Here is an 18,305-nt window from a genome sequence, read left to right as displayed (position 1 = left end):
TCTGACTGGCTGATGTGATTTTTTTTAAAACTCTGAAAATGGGACCTTGTAAACTAAATAACCATGGCATCCCACTTCACTTATTACTTCCAGTCAGGCATGGCTTAGAGATTATTGTTATTGTACATGTAGACAAGGGGGCTGGCTGTTAGGGCTGCGTATGTATGGAAGATTTGGAGATAGCTCTGGGTTAAGAGCATGCTAAGTGGGAGCTGTTCATGTTTGGCACTAAATAAAATAATTCCCATAGGAAAATTATATGTGATCTCATAATTAGAATTTATTACATACTATTTATTCACAGAAAGAAGGACTAGAGCTTCAGGTCACTAATGATAAGCCTGGTGAAAGCCAGAAAAACTGTGTCATTTGCAGATTGTCATTTTAAGGGACTGTTGAAAGACTGAATGAGGCCATGAAGAAAAAGAAATTATATCAACAGAAGAAATAAAGTTTATACTTGTTCTGGCTGGGATGCATGGTTTCACTGTCAGGCATGCTTCATTATTCCAGCTGTGACTCTGAGCAGAATGAGTTGTGTGGTACCACACAGTGATGGCACATACACAGGAGTGTCTGCCTGTTCTCATGTTCTGGTCTGTATTTTTACAGGTTCTCATAGCTGCCTTTGCAGCATCAGGCTATGCCTCTACATACTTTAGAGCGGGAAGCAAGCCATTTAACCCTGTGCTTGGTGAAACTTATGAATGTATTAGAGAAGACAAAGGATTTCGATTTTTCTCAGAGCAGGTAAACCTTGTTTTTAGATAGACACTCCTGTTTAGATTTATCTTTTTTGTTCTTCATTTTATATATAATCCTATTTTTCTTTCTACTTAGAATGGTTTGCTTTCTTAGAAGTAAATAAATATTGTTAATATGAGTGGACTTCTTTAAGGGCTAGAAGGAATACATCTTTATAGTAATCACTAGGAGCTGTTTTAAGTACAATCACTTAAGTTGTATCTGTTTTCATAGCAACATGAGCTGTTTAGTATTTTCATATTGCAATAACAATTGTACTGTCTTAGGAATGAAAATTAAATGTTTTTGACTCAACCAAATTGTGTTTCAGGTTAGCCACCATCCTCCCATTTCGGCCTGTCACTGTGAATCGAAAAACTTTGTGTTTTGGCAAGGTATGCTTTTTAATTCAAAAGCATAACTCCTTTTTTATTGTCAAATAAAACTTGTAAAAGCTGAGCTTTGCATTTGGAACTTACTCAGAATTTCTATACTTATTATTTTGAAGTGACATATTATAAACTGATGATCTGATTTATTTTACTCCAAATTCTCATTAAGAGTGAGCAAACATATTACAACTTCCTCTGTCACTTGCAGCCTGTTTATACTCTCCCATTTAAAAGGTTTTTACCAATAAAATTACTATTTCTTACAAACACAAGCAGTTCTTTTTACAGTAGAAAAAATTACTCTTTCTTTCCTTGTACCTACTGGTGTATGCCTTTAATTTGTATTGAATGTTTGCACAAGATATTTGACAATCATGCAGCACAGACGCAATTCTTAATTAAACTTACATTTAGTTTTTCTGACCTAATGTAATTTTCTAGTATTTTTTTCTTTAGTATTTTCTTGGCAAATTCATACTACCTACTGCCCTGTTTTGAATTGGATAGTCCAGCACAGATGGTCTGGTGCCACACAGACCAGTGCAAGGGGGAGACCTTGGTCATTTCAGCATTTTAAGTATTTCACTGTTATATTCAGATATCAGGTGGAAAAACAAATTCTGGGGGAAATCAATGGAAATTCTGCCTGTTGGAACCTTGAATGTGACTCTTCCAAAGTAAGCTACTCTCTTGTTTTCAAGCTTTGGTGCACTCCAGTCTGGGCTGCCTTGTGAATGGCTTGGAGTAAGCAGATATGATGTGGATTGTACTGGTGAGGGTTTGTGCCCAGCTTTAATCTTTCCTTAGTGTTCATGTGGGGCTGCTGGAACATTTTTGAGCCTGAAGATCCATTTTAGGTTTTGGAGGAAGAATATGCAAAGTGATGGAGAGAGAGAGAGATAGGAATGTTTTGGGAGAGGGAACCCATGTTTTATGTGTACAGCAGTGATGAGCTGTTCAGAACAAGGCTGCTGTGCAGGACTGTCAGCAGCTGGTGTTGTCCTAAGGCTCTCAGTGCCTCTGAGTGTTCCCTCAGAACAACAAGATCATGAAAGGTCTTTTTTCAAAATGTCGATAAACCGATGTATATTCTCCATACTTTGTATGGAGATGTTGGCAGAGCAGTGAGAGGCAGTAGCTTCACCGCCAGTGAGACTAGTTGCAGCTTGTAAATCCTAAGAATATGCCAGGAGTGGGTACTTTAAACGTGTCTTCTGGTTTTGTAGTGGTGTTCTTGCACCTGTACATTGCAGCCAGCCTTTCTTTCTGCCTCTACCAATATAGCATCACTTCACCTCTTTATCCATCTCATAAAATTAAAGTAAATGCACTCTGGAGCAGCTTTGTCTTCTGTCTTCATGCCTTCCCCTAAACTCTGAAGGAGAATATGCTTTGCATAATATAATCCTCTGGTTTTATTCTCTTGTTTGATGTTAGACATGTTCTGACTGGATAGTCAGAGGGATGATGGGCCAGTGTGCTCCTGGATTTCTACTTCCTTTCCTTGATCTCCTGTCCAAATTTCCCACACTTGTAGTATGGTTTTCATATTTATTTTGTTCTGTTTGTGATTTAATTGCATTTTCTGTTTATAATCTCAATTCAGCCTTTTGTTGATCTTTTGGTCCTGCCCCTATAGGAATCGTGGCCATAGCACTTCATGCTCTGAGGACAGTGAATAGGCCATGCAGGGCTTCAGTGGCTCATAATGTGTTTTTATTTGTGGTTTATAGCACCTTTTTGTAGTTCTGGAGCTTAGGTGAGCTTCTCTAAGGAGGATTAGTGATGTAACCAGATACAGGACTTTGTCATCTGTGTGGGTATTTTTGGGAAATGTGGTTTGTTTTTACAATAAAGAAGGAATGTTTTACTTTTTTGTCAGCAATGTTCATGATGAATAGATATTACCAACTACTTCTTAATCTGTTCTTAGGTACGGAGATTACTATGTCTGGAACAAAGTCACTACTTGTATACATAATATTCTTAGTGGAAGGAGATGGATAGAACACTACGGAGAGATAACTATCAGAAACACAAAAAGCAGTGTTTGTATTTGTAAACTCACTTTTGTCAAGGTAACATATGGATGTTAATATGTATCTTATATTCATATAACTGTAATTTAAGGGTACATCAAGCTGTTTCTTCACTATTCCTGAAGTCCATATTCCACATGTTATCTTTTGTTCCTTTTATCAGTATTCATAAAATGTAAATTCTCAAATGAGAATGCGATGTCAATTAGTAAGATTCTGTTCCTCTGAACATTTGATGTCAGTGTGTTCCATTGCTGTATAGCTGTGTGCTGTACTGTTGCTGGTTTTTGATTAAAAATTAAATGTCAACATTTTTTTATAGTAACACAATGAAAACACAAAGTCACTGTACACTGCCATGCCATTTTGCTTCTCCTTCTACTAGAATTTTTCGGCCAATATTTTCTCTCTTTACATTATGTATTGCTGCTTTGGTTCATAGTACTGTAATATCCAGGCAAGGATCATATATAAAAATAGAAGTTTATATAGCTATCTTACTAGCAAGTATTTTCCCTAAAAATAAATTTGTCTTCACATTGCAACAAAAGATATCGATACCATTTTAGTGTTAACAATGGGATGTTAACATAAATCTGAAATTTGTGTTTTGTTGGATAATCTGAGAATGGGCAACTGGCTCTTGGATGAAGGTGCTAGAGCTAAATGTGTCTAAGAAAAGCAAAACAGAGAAGAGAAACAGAAAGAAACAATGTGTAATAATGTAATGTCTTCCCTGCTGCTTACAGTAGTGTTCAGCACCCATGAAAGGATTCCTGTACAAGTACAGGTATATTTAATACCTCCTCGTATAGGAAGAGGACTGTTAGAGGCAAAAGGTCATTTTTGCAGAATTGTGTGGGATTTGTGATTATGACTGAGAATGTTGTTCCCAGATGTGCAGTTAATTTAAATGCTTTTATGTCAAAACCACATTGCAAGTGTTTCTCCGTTTAATAAATCAGTTAGTGTTAGGACCATATGATTTTTAAATTTTGGTATTCTTAGTTCCAGGTGAGCTGTTCCAACACAGAATTTGGACAGTGGGCACCACAGCCGAGAGACATTCATTATGTGTATTGTTACAATGGGCTGTTGGAAAAGCAGTGTGAGCTAGTAATTCTTGGTTAAACTTGCAGGTGAACTACTGGAATTCCAATGTAAATGAGGTCCAGGGTGTTGTGATAGATCAAGAAGGGAAGGTGGTTCACCGCCTTTTTGGAAAGTGGCACGAAGGCCTCTACTGTGGGGTTGCACCTTCAGCCAAATGCATATGGAGGCCAGGTAAGAAGCTTGTAAAAAATTCTGGAAGGTGTGAAGCTGTTTTAGCCTACATTTTAAATACACAAAATAATACTAGAGAAGTTTAAATCCCTGGCTAGACAAACAGCAGTTTACATGGGTGTATAATAATGGTAAATGGAAATGTTCTTACAGGGCATAATCTTTAGCATCTCAGTCTGACTCCTGGTCAGATGTGCTGGGACCTTGGGGTCAACAGAAGAATAAAATTAAGAAAAAAATTGGGCATCTGGGGAGGCCTGTCTGCCTTTTGACAGAGAGCAGGGTAACTTTTTTGGATTCACCAAACAGGGGTTTATTGAGTTTTCAACTTCCTGCTTGCTTAGAGGCCTGAGGTTGAATTAGTCATCCTTTGCACCTGTATCTTTCATACATGCGTTATCCAGGAATTATTTTTCTTATAATTTTGAATCCTACTTTGTATTTCTGGTATTTTGAACGGTACTTTGCACCCTGCTCTCTTCCTGACTGTCTGTTCTGACTCCTTGTAGTGGTGAATCAGGCTGTGAGTGTGTGCTAAGTTCCAAAATGAACTCTAAAGATCAGTTAAGGTTAGGTTTTAGACAGACATTTGATAGACCCACTTTCTGGGGAACAGAAAACTGTTTTTAATTTGGAAAGCTTGAAAACATTAGTTTTTATTTAAAATGGGAGGAAGATCATAGAAGCTTTGAGTCTATTAACATGTAATTACAATCTCTGCAGGATAAGCAATTGATACTAATATTTAGTGGATTTTGTTTCTCTTACAGAATAGCTTTTGGTGCTTTTTAACTGTAAGAGTAAAATATATTAACTATTTTTCTGTTAAAAGTGTATAAATAAACGAATCTCTTGCATATTTAGAGTAATAGCTTAAAAGCTTTTTTCTTTGTCTTATGTGTTCAGGCTCCATGCCAACCAATTATGAGCGTTATTACGGCTTCACAAGGTTTGCTATTGAGCTCAATGAATTAGATCCTTTACTGAAAGATCTTCTTCCTGCAACAGATGCACGATTCAGGCCAGATCAAAGGCAAGAATGCTTATTTATACATTTAATATTTGGTGGGCTCAAGGCTGAGTTTGGCTGAGTCTTGAATTCTGTCTGTATCTTCACTGCAGTCTGAATTAAGCTGTAGAGGATTCTGCTAGTAGAGAAGATAGTCAGTATTGCACTCAAATTTCTGCTTAACCCAGCTGAGGGAAATTAGAAAGCTTCTTGTTGATGCTATAGAGCTGTAGTGCAACCTTGGGGCAGATTGCTCATGACAAACTGGAAAACAGGCTCTGAAATGCTGTGCACTTCTGCTATGGATGGAATCAGCACTAATTCCCTCCGAATTCTCAGTTCATTGTCCTTCAGTGTGATATGCTGAAGTTGCTGAACAAAGCCTGTGCCTTAGGCTGTAGGTCAGGTACACATAGCTGGGGAGTCACATCTCAGGCTGGATCTGAAAGTACAACACTGACAACACACTTGGCTTCTGCTTGTCTTTTGTGATGATGGGTGCTGGAAAATCCCTTGGACTAGACACTGTGTGATTGCTATACAGCCTGCTGTTATTCCTACAGGCTTCTGGAGGAAGGAAATATAGAAGCAGCAGCATCTGAGAAACAAAGAATAGAGGAACTCCAGAGAGCTCGGAGGCGGTACATGGAAGAAAACGGCATTGAATATGTACCCAAGTTTTTTAAGTGAGTCTTTTCATTTGAGTAGTCTCTGTTTTCCAGCTTGTAACTGGATGAAGTACTACAAGAATTACCACCAACACAGACTGAGAATCATGAAAGTTTTAAGAAAGATATCTGACACCTGCTTCTCTGAAGCAGTTTTTACACAGTTAAGATTCATAATTGAATGATCATTTTCTCATAATGAGCCTCAGCTATATAAGCTTTCCTACTGAAGTGGAATTAGAAGTATAATATTAGAACCTAAGATTTAACTAGGGGCATTTTAAAGTCATTGCCTAGACAAGTAATACCATGTGACATCAACAGCAACATCATACATATATATATATACCTACAAGATGTAGATAAATATAAATCTATATGTATACACTTAAAATACATTCATTTTTGAATGAAGTGTTTTTGTTGGCTGTTTTTTAATTAAGCATTTTTCTGAAACAAGGAATAGTTATGCCAAGTAGCCTCATGTCTAACATGGGGAACCAAAAGTGAAAAGACTGAATGTGCTCGATCCAGTTGTAGCATAATATAAGCAAAATGCAGGGACAAAAAAATAAATGGTTAAAGGCTTACATTCTGTAAGCTATATCTGTTGGATAATAACTTTCACATAATCAGAATCTGTAGTGAGCAAAGGGGTTTTAGGTGGCTCTAGGACCTGCTCTTACAGAACAAACAACAGATTTTCAGTCTCAGATGTCTTCTCTGTCTTCCGCTTTTGATATAGGTAAAGGTTGATTTTTGTTTTTAAATTTCTGACTGTTGTGTCCTTTAGAAATATGAAATTTGATTTAATATTGGGTTAGATCAGAGAAGTGTGGAATTTGATTTTATATTGCATAAGAGCAATATTTTTTGTCTCTTTCTCTCTTTTTTTCCCCCTTTCTACAGAAAAGTAATTGACGCTAATCAAAGAGAAGCCTGGGTTACCAATGAAACCTACTGGGAACTGCGAAAGGATCCTGGCTTTAGTAAAGTAGACATTCCTGTACTCTGGTGAACTGAGAATGTAGACCTAGTAAACATATCACTCTGAAGAAAAAAAATAACTATGCACAATATGTTTCTTATAGCTAAGCGTGGTTTGTGGGTCTACGGAAAAACCATATCATATGCATTTATATTCATCTTTATAATGGACTTTTGGAAGTGCATTAGACCAGGCCCCTGACCACTTCTGGATCTTTCTAATTTTGCAGCAGCCATCAAAACTAAAACATAAAAAAAAAAAGAAAAAAAAGGAAACAGAAACATTTTGAAGTTTCATACGCCGAAAATTCAGAAATAAAGAAGCAGATGAAGTATCCAAAGTCACTCGGAAGAGGTGGTAAGCGCAAAACTGCAACCGGTGCTTTAAACAGACATTAAGAGTAATACAATTTAAAGTAAAAAAAAAAAAAAGAAAAAATAGAAAAAAGTTCCATTTTGTTTCAACTATTTTTGTTAAAAACTCTTGGGTTACAACACTGTCATTTCTAGCTTCAGGTTAGTCCTTTGGTGTGATATGCTTGGACTGGCCTTTGTCAAAAAGATGCTTTTCTGGAAGCTGTTCCCATTCATATGCCATTGTTCATGCCTTAACAAAATATGATGTACATTAAGTAATTTTAAAATATCTATGCTTAGGCTTGTGTGAAGGGCAGATTTTTAAAGCTCTAGAATTTTATCACAATATAAATACTGGAAGACCTGCTTTATTTGAAATCAAAAGATAACCAAACATCCAACTGCATTTCAGAGGTATGAGACCTAGTGCACATGCTTTAGCTTTGGGATGCTGACTGTATAATCAGACTGAAAAGAAACTGCTAGCTGGTTGAATTTCAGTTTTGGTAAATGCATATGAGTTGCTAGTCAGAAAGTTCATATTCTAAATGACTGATGCTGAGATGCAGTCATCACATTTAGTACTGCCTGGACACAGATCTCTCAGTGAATCTCATTTTCCCCTAACTGTTTATACAATTAGAAATCCCTGAAGCTTTGCAACAGTGTTAAAAGCACAGAAGGATTTCATGTGAAGGTCTCTGGCTTCTCTCCAGAAGCTGGATAGTACTGTAAATGCAACTGTTTTCTGCCACACACTATGTTTATTTTCCTGGCTCTGTTTTTTCCCCATCCACTTTTCTTATCTAAAATTATGTTGTAGAGTATGGCAGAGGCTCCCATGTGTTATAGCTAACAACTTCTACTTGTGTTGCCAAAACAGCTCTTGTGCAAAATATACTTTACATTTTTTCATAAAATGGTTCTATATTTTTTGATTTTAAAAAGTCTCTTATGTGTCGCTAAGCCTCAGTTAATATAAGTGGGAGAAGACTTGGCACTTTCTATTTGAAAATCTCTGAAACATTAAACAATAGGAGGGCAGATCTTAATAAAAGAAACAAACAGTAATTTGTTAGATAAGAGCTACATTCCATATGGTATGATCTAGTCTTCCATTTGTGCATGTGTTACACATCCCACCACTGGTGATGGGTTAGATTTCATGCACAGACTCTGTATTCCTTTCTGCACATACATAACATATGATTTTTCTATTTGAGATTCCAGTCCTGAGACCAAAAATAAAATTACTAGATAGGTATTTGGTCTGCCAGCAGAGCTGCTTGAACAGTTGTCAGTGCATTACCACACACCCCCAGCTCTCAGCCTGCTTCTTCCTTTTTCCGAGTCAGGTCCCCATACAACTGAGATTACTTTGGTGATTTAAGATAAATTTAGACCTCCCTGTTGATGGTATAGCAAAGTAACTAGCAGGGCAACTAGCTGTTAATCAGTTCCAATTTCTTCACACACTTCTGTTATCAGAAAGAACTATGAAAACCTACAGAAAATATTAAGTAGACTTTTTATGAATTGAGACTGCACGTGAATTTTTAATAAAAATTTGGTATAAAAATCCCTATGTAGATTAATGGGATTTCTTCCAAAGAAAATTTTAAGTTATTCAAAGAATGTTATCTTTCTCTTTCCTAGTTGAACCTAGTCTGATTTATTCTTTAGTTCTGCAATTGTTATTATAAGAAAATGAAAATATATCAAAAGTTGATTTTTTAAATAATATTTAGTTAAGGTCATCCTGCTTGCTTTAACAATATTACATTAGGAATCAAATTGGCACATTGTGTGTAAAATAGCAATTAATTATTCTATGTAGTTTTCTTTAAAGCCAACTCTATTAAACATTTGCCCATCCTTTGCTCCAGTCCTTGTGTGCAGTTCACCGTGATATGAGGAAGTATTATTTGTGTATGACTGCAAGCACATCTGAGGGACAGAACTGCATGTCCTCAAATCTTTAATTTAAATACAGAAAGAAGGTCTTGAGTTTTACGAGCATTCTGGCAGTGCTCTGTGAATGCCTTTATTTGCAATGCAAACTGAAACTTGGTGGACATTAAAAATGCTATCACTGAATTGTTTTTTACAATTGTTCATTTGACATTCATTGAAAGAAAAATAATGCTAACATTTCTATATTCTAGAAAATCTGTGAAATGCTAAATATTTCTATTGAAGGCACTTTCTAAGCCAAGAGGATGTTAAATTAGTTGCTTAGTAAGTAGAAAAGACATAAAATAATGCAACACGAGGTATTTGCAGTCTATATCAGAAATGAAAAAGTTCAAGCAGATGTACCATGGAGCAGTTTCTCATAGTGCAGAATCCTTCTCTGTATTCAGTGTAAAATCTGTTATTGCATTTTTCCTCTAACATTGGCAGACATCATGGAATATTTTGTTCTGTCTCTAAGGTGGATAGGTATGAGGGATTCTATCCAAATTATAATTTTTAGTCAACCTGTGACATTTTACAGCATTGAGTGAGAGGGCATGGTGAGTTTTCCCCATCCCCTGCCCATGTAGTGCAGAATTGAGTATCCCATGCTGCAAGGAGAGTGCACCACTGGCTGTTCTGCAGCCTGGCATTTTGTGTAAATGCTGTCTGGTTTTTGGCAGGGCTGCTGCTCAGACATCTCTCCCCGGCATGTGGGATTTTTCTGCTCCAGGAGCAGAACTTTTCATTTCTACTGAACCTTGTGAAGTGTTTCCTGGCCCAGTCCTCAAGTTGAGCAGTGTCCTTCTAGCTGAAGCTTTGCCATCTGGCATGCCATCTCATCCTCCTACTTTGATGTCATCTGTGAACAGTTACCATGTATCACCATGTGCTTGTCCAGGTCACTGGTGAGATGTTGATTGTCATGGCCACAGAAGTGACCCCTGCAGGGCTGTCCTCACTGCTGGCTGCCAGCAGGGCAGAAACCATTGATCACTGAGTGCCCTTCCAGCCTGGGATTCAAGCAGTTTTCAGCCCCACTCACTCCATTCATCCAGGCAGTATTTCCTTTTGGAAGGCATGAAAAACACTATCCAACTCAGTAGATTTAATTGCTATATGCTTGCTAAATGTTGAAAATTAGTATATATCATTGACACATAAAACTTTTAATGCAATTCAAGAAGTTCTTTCGCTTCAAAGACATATGCTTTTCTCCTGTGTTTTCTCAAAACACTTATTTCTGTATAAAAATACACAATACTTATGCTTTAGTTTCACAATAATGAGCTGTACTTTCTATTAATATTTTAAAAGTGTACCTTAATTTCTTCCTTGTTCTGGTACTTTGGATATGATAAGGTAATAGTAGCTATTTTCATCAAATGCAAAGTCTTACAAAGATTTAAATAGCTTCATTCTTATTTTAGATTAGTATTACCAAGATGGCAGAATTTTGGCATATTAGAAATTTTTATCTCACAGGAAAAGATGATTTGAGTTGATTTTCATGAAGTATCACTGTGATTAAAAAGTCATCTAGGCACCCATTCTAATTTTGGACAGATGTAAGTTGCATGAAATAAACTTTTTTTGTATTTGGCTTTAAAACTGAAATTTCCATTATAATAGTATTTTCATCATACAAATAATGTTACTCTTTTTTTTTCTCCTTTTGAACTTCTGACTCTGAATAAGCCTGTATGGCACCTGTGGGGTTTATGTGAGTAGCACATGCCAGGCATTTGTCAAGTACTGCAGTATGTAAACATGGCACAGTGTTGAAAGATATTATCCTTAATTCCCTACTGAGCACTGTCAGTGCTTTATGGAAGCAAACTACACAAACCTTAAGGCAAACTAGGAGGCAGCTCTGGTCCTGCCCATGGGCAACTGTGAGCACCTTGCATCTGGGTCATGTCCTCTGTTCCCCAGGAGGGAATGGGATTTTCTCACCTCTCACCAGTGGAGCCCAGCACAATTGCAGTCTTCCACTGAGCTTCTCCTCAAAAAATCAGAATTTTTAGGATTGCCCTGGAGGAGAGGTTCACTTGCAATTGCACAATAGCCAGGAGGGCTGAATATATCCATTCTCTGTATTGCAAAACTTGCTCTCACTAGTAAAGGGAATGTTTGTGTGCTCTCCTTGTTTTACTGGATTTTAGACATTTTCTGGTGCAACAATAAACAATAGCTATTTTACACATGCTGGCAGCAGTTGTAATCTGAGGAATGAACAATTTTAGATGCCATTAGTAATAATGGAGCTGCATAATTAAAGCAAAGGAGAGGTTTTCAGATTAAATCCATCTGAAAGTGCATTTGTACTCATATGCTAAAATGTTAGGAGGGGTTAAGCTGGAGAGTTTTGCCCACCTGGGGGAATAAGATTAATATTGACAAAAGTGTATCAGAAACACTGGAATGGCCTCACTGGTAACCTTGTGTAATGCACAGACCCATGAGAAAGCTCAGAAAATTTGCTATGTCATAAGCACTTACCTTGGCAGCTGCTAGGGCTGGAAAACACTTCCTTGTTCTTTCTTTCTGTCTGTCATTAAGTAACAGTCATCAAAACTGTGTAAAACGTAAATTTACACTTCAGTGCACGTATTGATATTTTCAAGGTATATTTAGTATAAAAAGTAGTATAATTTTCTACTTCAGCATTCCTGGTTACTTTTATGCTAATTTGAATATCAGTCAGTATTTTTGTGAAGAAGGCATAGGGTTTGTTTTTTTTTTTCATTTTCCTCTCTTTTTTTTTTTTTTTAAATGGAAGAATCTAGACTATGTTAATAAAGGTATAATTATTCCTGGTGAGAGTATCTCCAAAAGCTCCATTACAACAGTGACTGGCACCCAGGAGAATGCTGCAAATCTGAGGAAAAGGTCAGGGAAATTGCACATTTACAGCAATTTATCTTATTTTTGTATTGTATATTGTAAGGAATCTACTTACAAAAGCAAACACATTATTTACTTTTAAACTAGGGTATGTAAAACCTTTATTTATTTGCTTTAGTAGAAATGATATATTTCTTTCATTAAACTGAAAAGGATCTTTATAAAAGGATTTTTATACAGTTCTTGCAAGTTTAAAAAGTAATATTGATGTACTTGTGTTTTATATACCAGCCTCCTATTTTGTCAAATTTTGTGGTACTACAAACTCACCATCTCTAATTAAAAAAAAAACCAAAAAACCTAAACTTTCCTTGCAATCTTTGTCAAACCTCGGAAAAAAAAGGCAAGGGAGAGACAGCAATGCAGAATGGTGAAACTTGTCACAGGAGCTCTCTCAGTGTGAGATGTAACAAAGGAGAAAGTTTTCTAACTTGTAGGAATTAAACTGTCGGCAGAGCTGCTGAATTTGTTTTAGGCTGGTTGTCTTAATACTATTTTTCTTTCCACTGATCCATGACAGCATGAAAAAAGGGAAGATTAGAGACATTTGCTCAGAATTAATGCTGAAGGTGAAGGGAAGTTTTTATTCCTTTCATAAATAAAAAATTACTGTAGCCAGCATTTGGCTGAAGATGTCTTGGTAACTTGGACAAGAAAGAGAGTTACATAGTCTGAATATATAATCAGCAGTGTGTAATATGTTCTTGCTGACCTGTGAATAGCTCACTGAAGTATGGTAAAGCTACTTATTGGTACTCCTGGAGCAATGACTCAGGTATCTCCTGTGAAACACTAAAATGTATTTTCATATTGACTGCTACTTTTAGTGGTCTGCATTAGTGAAAGAGCATAAAGAGCATATCTTACTCTAGTGTATAATGTTGCTGGCCCGGAACATTAGGCATGCAAAATGGGAAGAGGTGAGGAAATTCCTTTAGAAACTCAGCAATGGGTAAATTCTCTGAGAATCAAAATGATATTCTGCTCTACAAGAGCAGAACACGAAAAAAAAAAAAAGGCAAATATTCAAGCAGAACTGTTCTTCACTGAGCTGCTTGCTTCTGGTGCCAGTCAGTGTAGCTACACATGCAACCTCTTGTTCTGAAATTGCATCTCTTTTTAGGATTGTGCTTGTGTCCTAAGGGTTGCTTTGTCATGTCCACCAAGAATAATCAGTGCTTGAGTCAGGACTGCAAACTCAGATTTCTTGTTTAGTAGTCCTGTGCCCTCTTTCTTTGTTAAAGTCACTTGATCAAGGAATATTATAATAACATTAACATAGCAAATACAAGATTAATCCTCAGTATTTTCCAGGGAAAGGAAAATTCAGGATAGCTTCTTTAACTATGTGGAAGAAATACAGATTATATCTTTTATTATCCTTGTGTTTGCTTAATATTTTATAAAATATTTTGTGATTGGATCACAATAAATATATTAAAATTACTTTATCCCCTATCTTGAAGTTGACATTGAAAATTGTCATTCCAATTTGAGGTTAGAAAACAAGTCTATTTAGTTTTTAAAATAAGTGCTACTTGTATTCTTTAGTAGTTGAGATACAGTATAACAAATTGAGATCACAATAAATTTTCTTTTCTGCTGAGTCTCACAGAAGACCTGACTGAGCAGAAAAATAAATGCTGATGAGTGTATTTTGGTATGCAGGCAAACATGCAAACTTCTACCTTAGTAAGCTTTATCTCTAATTAGCAAAAATACTGCTCTTGTTCCTTTTTAATAATTTCTAGACTACTTACTTTCAAACATTTTTTCCACACTAAGAATTAATCCAGTGGGGTTTGATTTTTACAAAGTAGACCGTGTTTGAAATTTGCAGACATGAAGGTTGGTGTTCATGTCATGCTAAATGTCCGCTTCTAAGGATGGACCACTAAAATTTCACTCTCAGGCCAAAAATATATATCAGTGGGCTTTTCCAGTGGGACTCTTCTTTGTGTATGGATTTGTGTCTATGTCATTAACTGTAAAATAAGTAAGAAGTCAGGCTGCCAGCATTTGATGTCTGAAATATTTTTCTTCTCCAGAATTGCATAGCAAACTACCTGTTCTTTATCTGTTACTGCTAGATGGTCTGAAAGGATACTTTATTTAGCACCTGAAAAGCCATCATAAAATGAAACTACTGTGGTATCAAGAAAGATTATTATAATAGTTCTGTACTACTGTGATAGTTCTGTTTGTATATTTTATTTGTTGCAACCAGTAGCAAGACTCTTCCCTGGGTCTCCATCTACTTTTCTTCATATAATTAACTGGTGATTTATAATTTCTCAGTATTTCAACAGCAAAGAATTCTTTATTTTCTGTCACTTTTGCACAAAGCTAATATAAATTGGGAATAATGTCACACTTTTCTGGTGTGATTAGATCCCATATGCACATGTATGAAATGTTGTAATGTTAGTATTTTTACCTTGCTCATATTCTGAGAATGCCATTAGAAGGGTAAGGTTTAGATTAGTTATTATTAAGCTCAGTACTGCCTTACTAAGCTTTGCTTGTAAAAACCTTTCAGGTGGTAGGTTACCCTGTGCCAATTCTTTAGCAGGCCAAAATGTCAGAACCTAAAGAGCTGAAAGAACATTCTTTGCTGATTGCCAGTATCTATGTGGTCATTCTGAAAAAAAAAAACAAACAAGCAAAACAAACCATATCTGTTGATTCCTTGTGCACATCTTTGGGTAGCTTACCTGTAAAAGGAGATCCTCAGAGTCTTTCTACTGTGAATATGCTATTGTGTCAGGTACAAAGGCAAGCAGAAACTTGCTTTGTGGTTTTTAAGATTAATTTAAAGGCAAAAGTTGCTTTTATAAGTATACAGAGCCAGTGCTACTTTGGAGTAGTGGGTAGATAGTGTCTGTTTTAAAGGGAAATAACAGACTGTAGTGAGAAAGGGTCTGAGTTCTTAGATGCACCAGATAAATTTTTTTCTGTTGAGAAGAAATTTACTTAAGGGAAAGAAGGGCAGTGAGAAGCATTTATGTACCTATCTACCCAAATGTAGCAGAATGTATTGTTTTTGGACTACTTCAGTATTAAAGCTCACATGCAGCACTCCCAATTTTATACTCAAAAGTTTCCTGTGGACTTCCATAATGAGATGATGAAGAATAGGATACTGGAAAAAGAAAAATCAGTACCATAATTTAAATAACCCTAAGTAATAGAAAACTAATTTACAGATATTTGTAGTGAAAATTATATAACCTACTTATAGTATAGCAATTTTTAAAAGCATAATTTTGGTCCTTTGTAGTACATTCAGTAATTTAACATTAAAAAAAGATTTTTAATTGTTCTTGATTGATTTCCTGCAAATGTATTCATCTGTTCTTGACTGTTTACACATTGGAGAAGTCTTCATGATGATTCTTTACATCTTATTAATTCTGATTCCCAATGTGAGCTGATTATGCCTGTAAAAGCAATTTTATTGCTTATGATTTGTAAACATCAGGAGCTGAGGAGCAATACAGAAAGGATATAATTTGTGTATTCTAAATCCATAGACTTTTATTTCAGTGCAGGAGTTAATCAGCAATGCACATCAGATTTTTTCCCTGCTCCATCTGCTTGGACTCTGACAGGCATCGATGTGTACTTAGCATTAACACTGCAAACAGTTCTCATTCACAACAGTTTAAAAGATGAAGATGCTTAAGTTCAAATAAAAACACTCTACACTGACATTCCTAAGAAAACAATGTACTGGCTTACCTGGTTAGCCCAGGTTTTGTAGCACTTGATTTCTGATTCCTACGTGCTTAACCAAATGAGGAGCCATGCAGAGGCTGAGCTGCTGTTGGTACTCCGTTCCCCTTGAACCCAGTGAGCATCCAGGTGAGTGGATGATCTAGCTGCCCAATTCTATTTCAGCTGTAGGCCTAATGTGCAGTCAAGCCTAGGGATTCAACTAGTTGCCCTTAAGCTTAATTTTGAACATGTGTGCCATGTTGTGGAAGATAAAATGTGTGAAATACAGTTGGTTTGACTGCTTGCCACTCCAAGCAATATATTTGACTTTCCTCTTGCATTTTGGAATCTTATTCTGGAGCTTGTAGTTTTTAAAAACAAGTTAACTTCATGTCTCTGCAAAGCTCAGTTAGATATGACATTTGGAATAAAGAACAGTACATTAAAACAATAACAATTCATCATATTATGTCTCATTCTGGCAAGCTTAATTGTAAGAATATTTGCAATCCCTGTTCCTGTTTCCCTATGCTTTCCCCAGGATGGTGCCAGCCCAGAGCTGGGAGTTGCTAGTACAGTATGCCAGTGAAAAAAAGGAGTCTAATCTTTCTGATTTGTGGAGCAGGGGGTGGCAGACAAAGAGCACGCTCTTAATCTTAGCCCAGAAAAGGATGAATGTGAGAAAGTACCTCTCTCTGTCTAGGCTTCAGCACGTACATAGAATTGCTTTCTTTTGGTATTTTGAGTTCTCTGGCTACTTCTGAGATTAAACCTAGCCAGAAAAGAGCAGTAATAAAACAGTTTTAAGTTTCCATGTAATGCAGCTGGAACACTTATTCTGTGTCTTTGCACTCATCAGTTGGTTTTGAACGTCCTGTTGTAGTAATCCAGAGGGCAGATGGGGCCTCACACTGACTACCTCTCATGCAATAAAACCCAGGCTCATTCAGTAGTTAATATTGATTACAGCTGAGCATCCTTTGGCCACATCATTCAGGGAGGTGGTAGTGGGGGGAAGAGTAAACAAGAATCAATAACAAAGACTTTATTCCAGTGATGTATGTGGTATACACGATACCCATAATACCAACTCCAACTGAAGGAGGTCCTACAGCTTCTGGTAGGAAATAAAAAGTGAATTTGGCTACGCTATAGTTTTTGTTGTGCTCTAAAATGTAACAAAAGAAGTCATCTGTTTCCTTCAGGCTAAGTCAGATTTCCCAGGATATTGTGTCCAAAACATACACACAATTCTAATTTTTGAGGAAACATGACGCTCTTTTTACCTGTTGCAATGTAATTGGATAATGCATGTACAAATGACTTGTGTAGCCTGCCAATGAATGTTGCTAATGCCTTACCAAAAAAAAAAAAGATAAAGCATATTTTTTGTATTTTTTTTTCCTCAGAGGCAAATCCAAACAATGCTAGATTTGGGAAACTGTTTACTGAAAAGCATTTTCTAATAGATCTCTGAAGAAGTGCAATTGTATAATTACTATTGTTCAGTGCATACAGTACATTGTCTCCATCACTCTGTACACTGCTGCTATTAGTGCTTGTTCTAATAAATCTCAATGTACACTGTTTAAACTGCTGTCATCTGTGTTCTGATTTATTAATATAAGAAAGACTTGAGGCAATGGTTCTTGAATAAAGTATTTGTAACTAGTTAGATCAATTGATTATTAATCATAAAATTCAAAATCAATCTGTAAAATATATATTAAGAAGAGGTGGTTGATAGTGGTAGCAAAAGCACTGAAATGGTGGCTTTTCCTTTCTAGCCTTTTTTTCACTGCAGGAATATTTTTATAAAATTTTTTTCCATGTGATTCTCTGTGCAGTTTCTTTACATCTGTCAGGAACCACCAAATGCAGTCTCTAAGAACGTAATTTTCTTTTTGGCATTTCCTAGTTATATCTTCATATTGCAGCTGATAAGAGCCTTTTTCTTCTTTTTTTTCACTTCAGTTTTTTCTTTGTGGTTAAAGGGAGCTTGCAGTATGCTTCTCAAGTTTTGAGAGAGGGTGTAGAAAAAATTGTTCTGATGTTCTCTAATAGATTTGAAAAAAGTGGAAATGAAAGAAAAAAAAATTACTTGACACCCACCCTGTCTGGCCTCTTGGAAAAATAACAGTATGTGGGATTTTGAGGTTTTTCCATTATGTGTTCTTGTCAGCTGTTCAGCCCTCAAAATGAAAGCATAATGAAAAATAAGAATTTGGTTGGGAGGAGAAATTAA

At 36.3% G+C, this 18,305-nt stretch overlaps 1 protein-coding gene across 8 annotated transcripts in view; it reads left to right on the top strand.

Moving 5' to 3' along the window:
• The window catches only part of OSBPL6 (oxysterol binding protein like 6), a 97,322-nt gene extending 79,669 nt beyond the window's left edge, over positions 1-17,653 (top strand). For 7 of the 8 annotated variants that reach the window (XM_071434835.1, XM_071434840.1, XM_071434841.1 and 4 more), the window contains 8 exons: positions 613-750; positions 1,076-1,139; positions 1,735-1,813; positions 3,070-3,214; positions 4,315-4,459; positions 5,366-5,492; positions 6,032-6,154; positions 7,046-17,653. In XM_071434835.1, the coding sequence (XP_071290936.1) occupies positions 613-750; positions 1,076-1,139; positions 1,735-1,813; positions 3,070-3,214; positions 4,315-4,459; positions 5,366-5,492; positions 6,032-6,154; positions 7,046-7,154 (930 nt within the window). In that variant the 3' untranslated portion in view covers positions 7,155-17,653. The remainder of the gene's footprint in view (positions 1-612; positions 751-1,075; positions 1,140-1,734; positions 1,814-3,069; positions 3,215-4,314; positions 4,460-5,365; positions 5,493-6,031; positions 6,155-7,045) is intronic. The other variant, XR_011680360.1, reaches the window with a different exon arrangement.
• The last annotated feature ends 652 nt before the right edge of the window (positions 17,654-18,305 follow it).

Source organism: Agelaius tricolor, unplaced genomic scaffold, assembly GCF_023055355.1.
Source record: "Agelaius tricolor isolate 1412-34295 unplaced genomic scaffold, bAgeTri1.0.p SCAF_10, whole genome shotgun sequence".
NCBI classification, from domain to species: domain Eukaryota; kingdom Metazoa; phylum Chordata; class Aves; order Passeriformes; family Icteridae; genus Agelaius; species Agelaius tricolor.
Note: the sequence above shows the minus strand (reverse complement) of the source record. Positions and strands in the feature narration are given on the sequence as shown.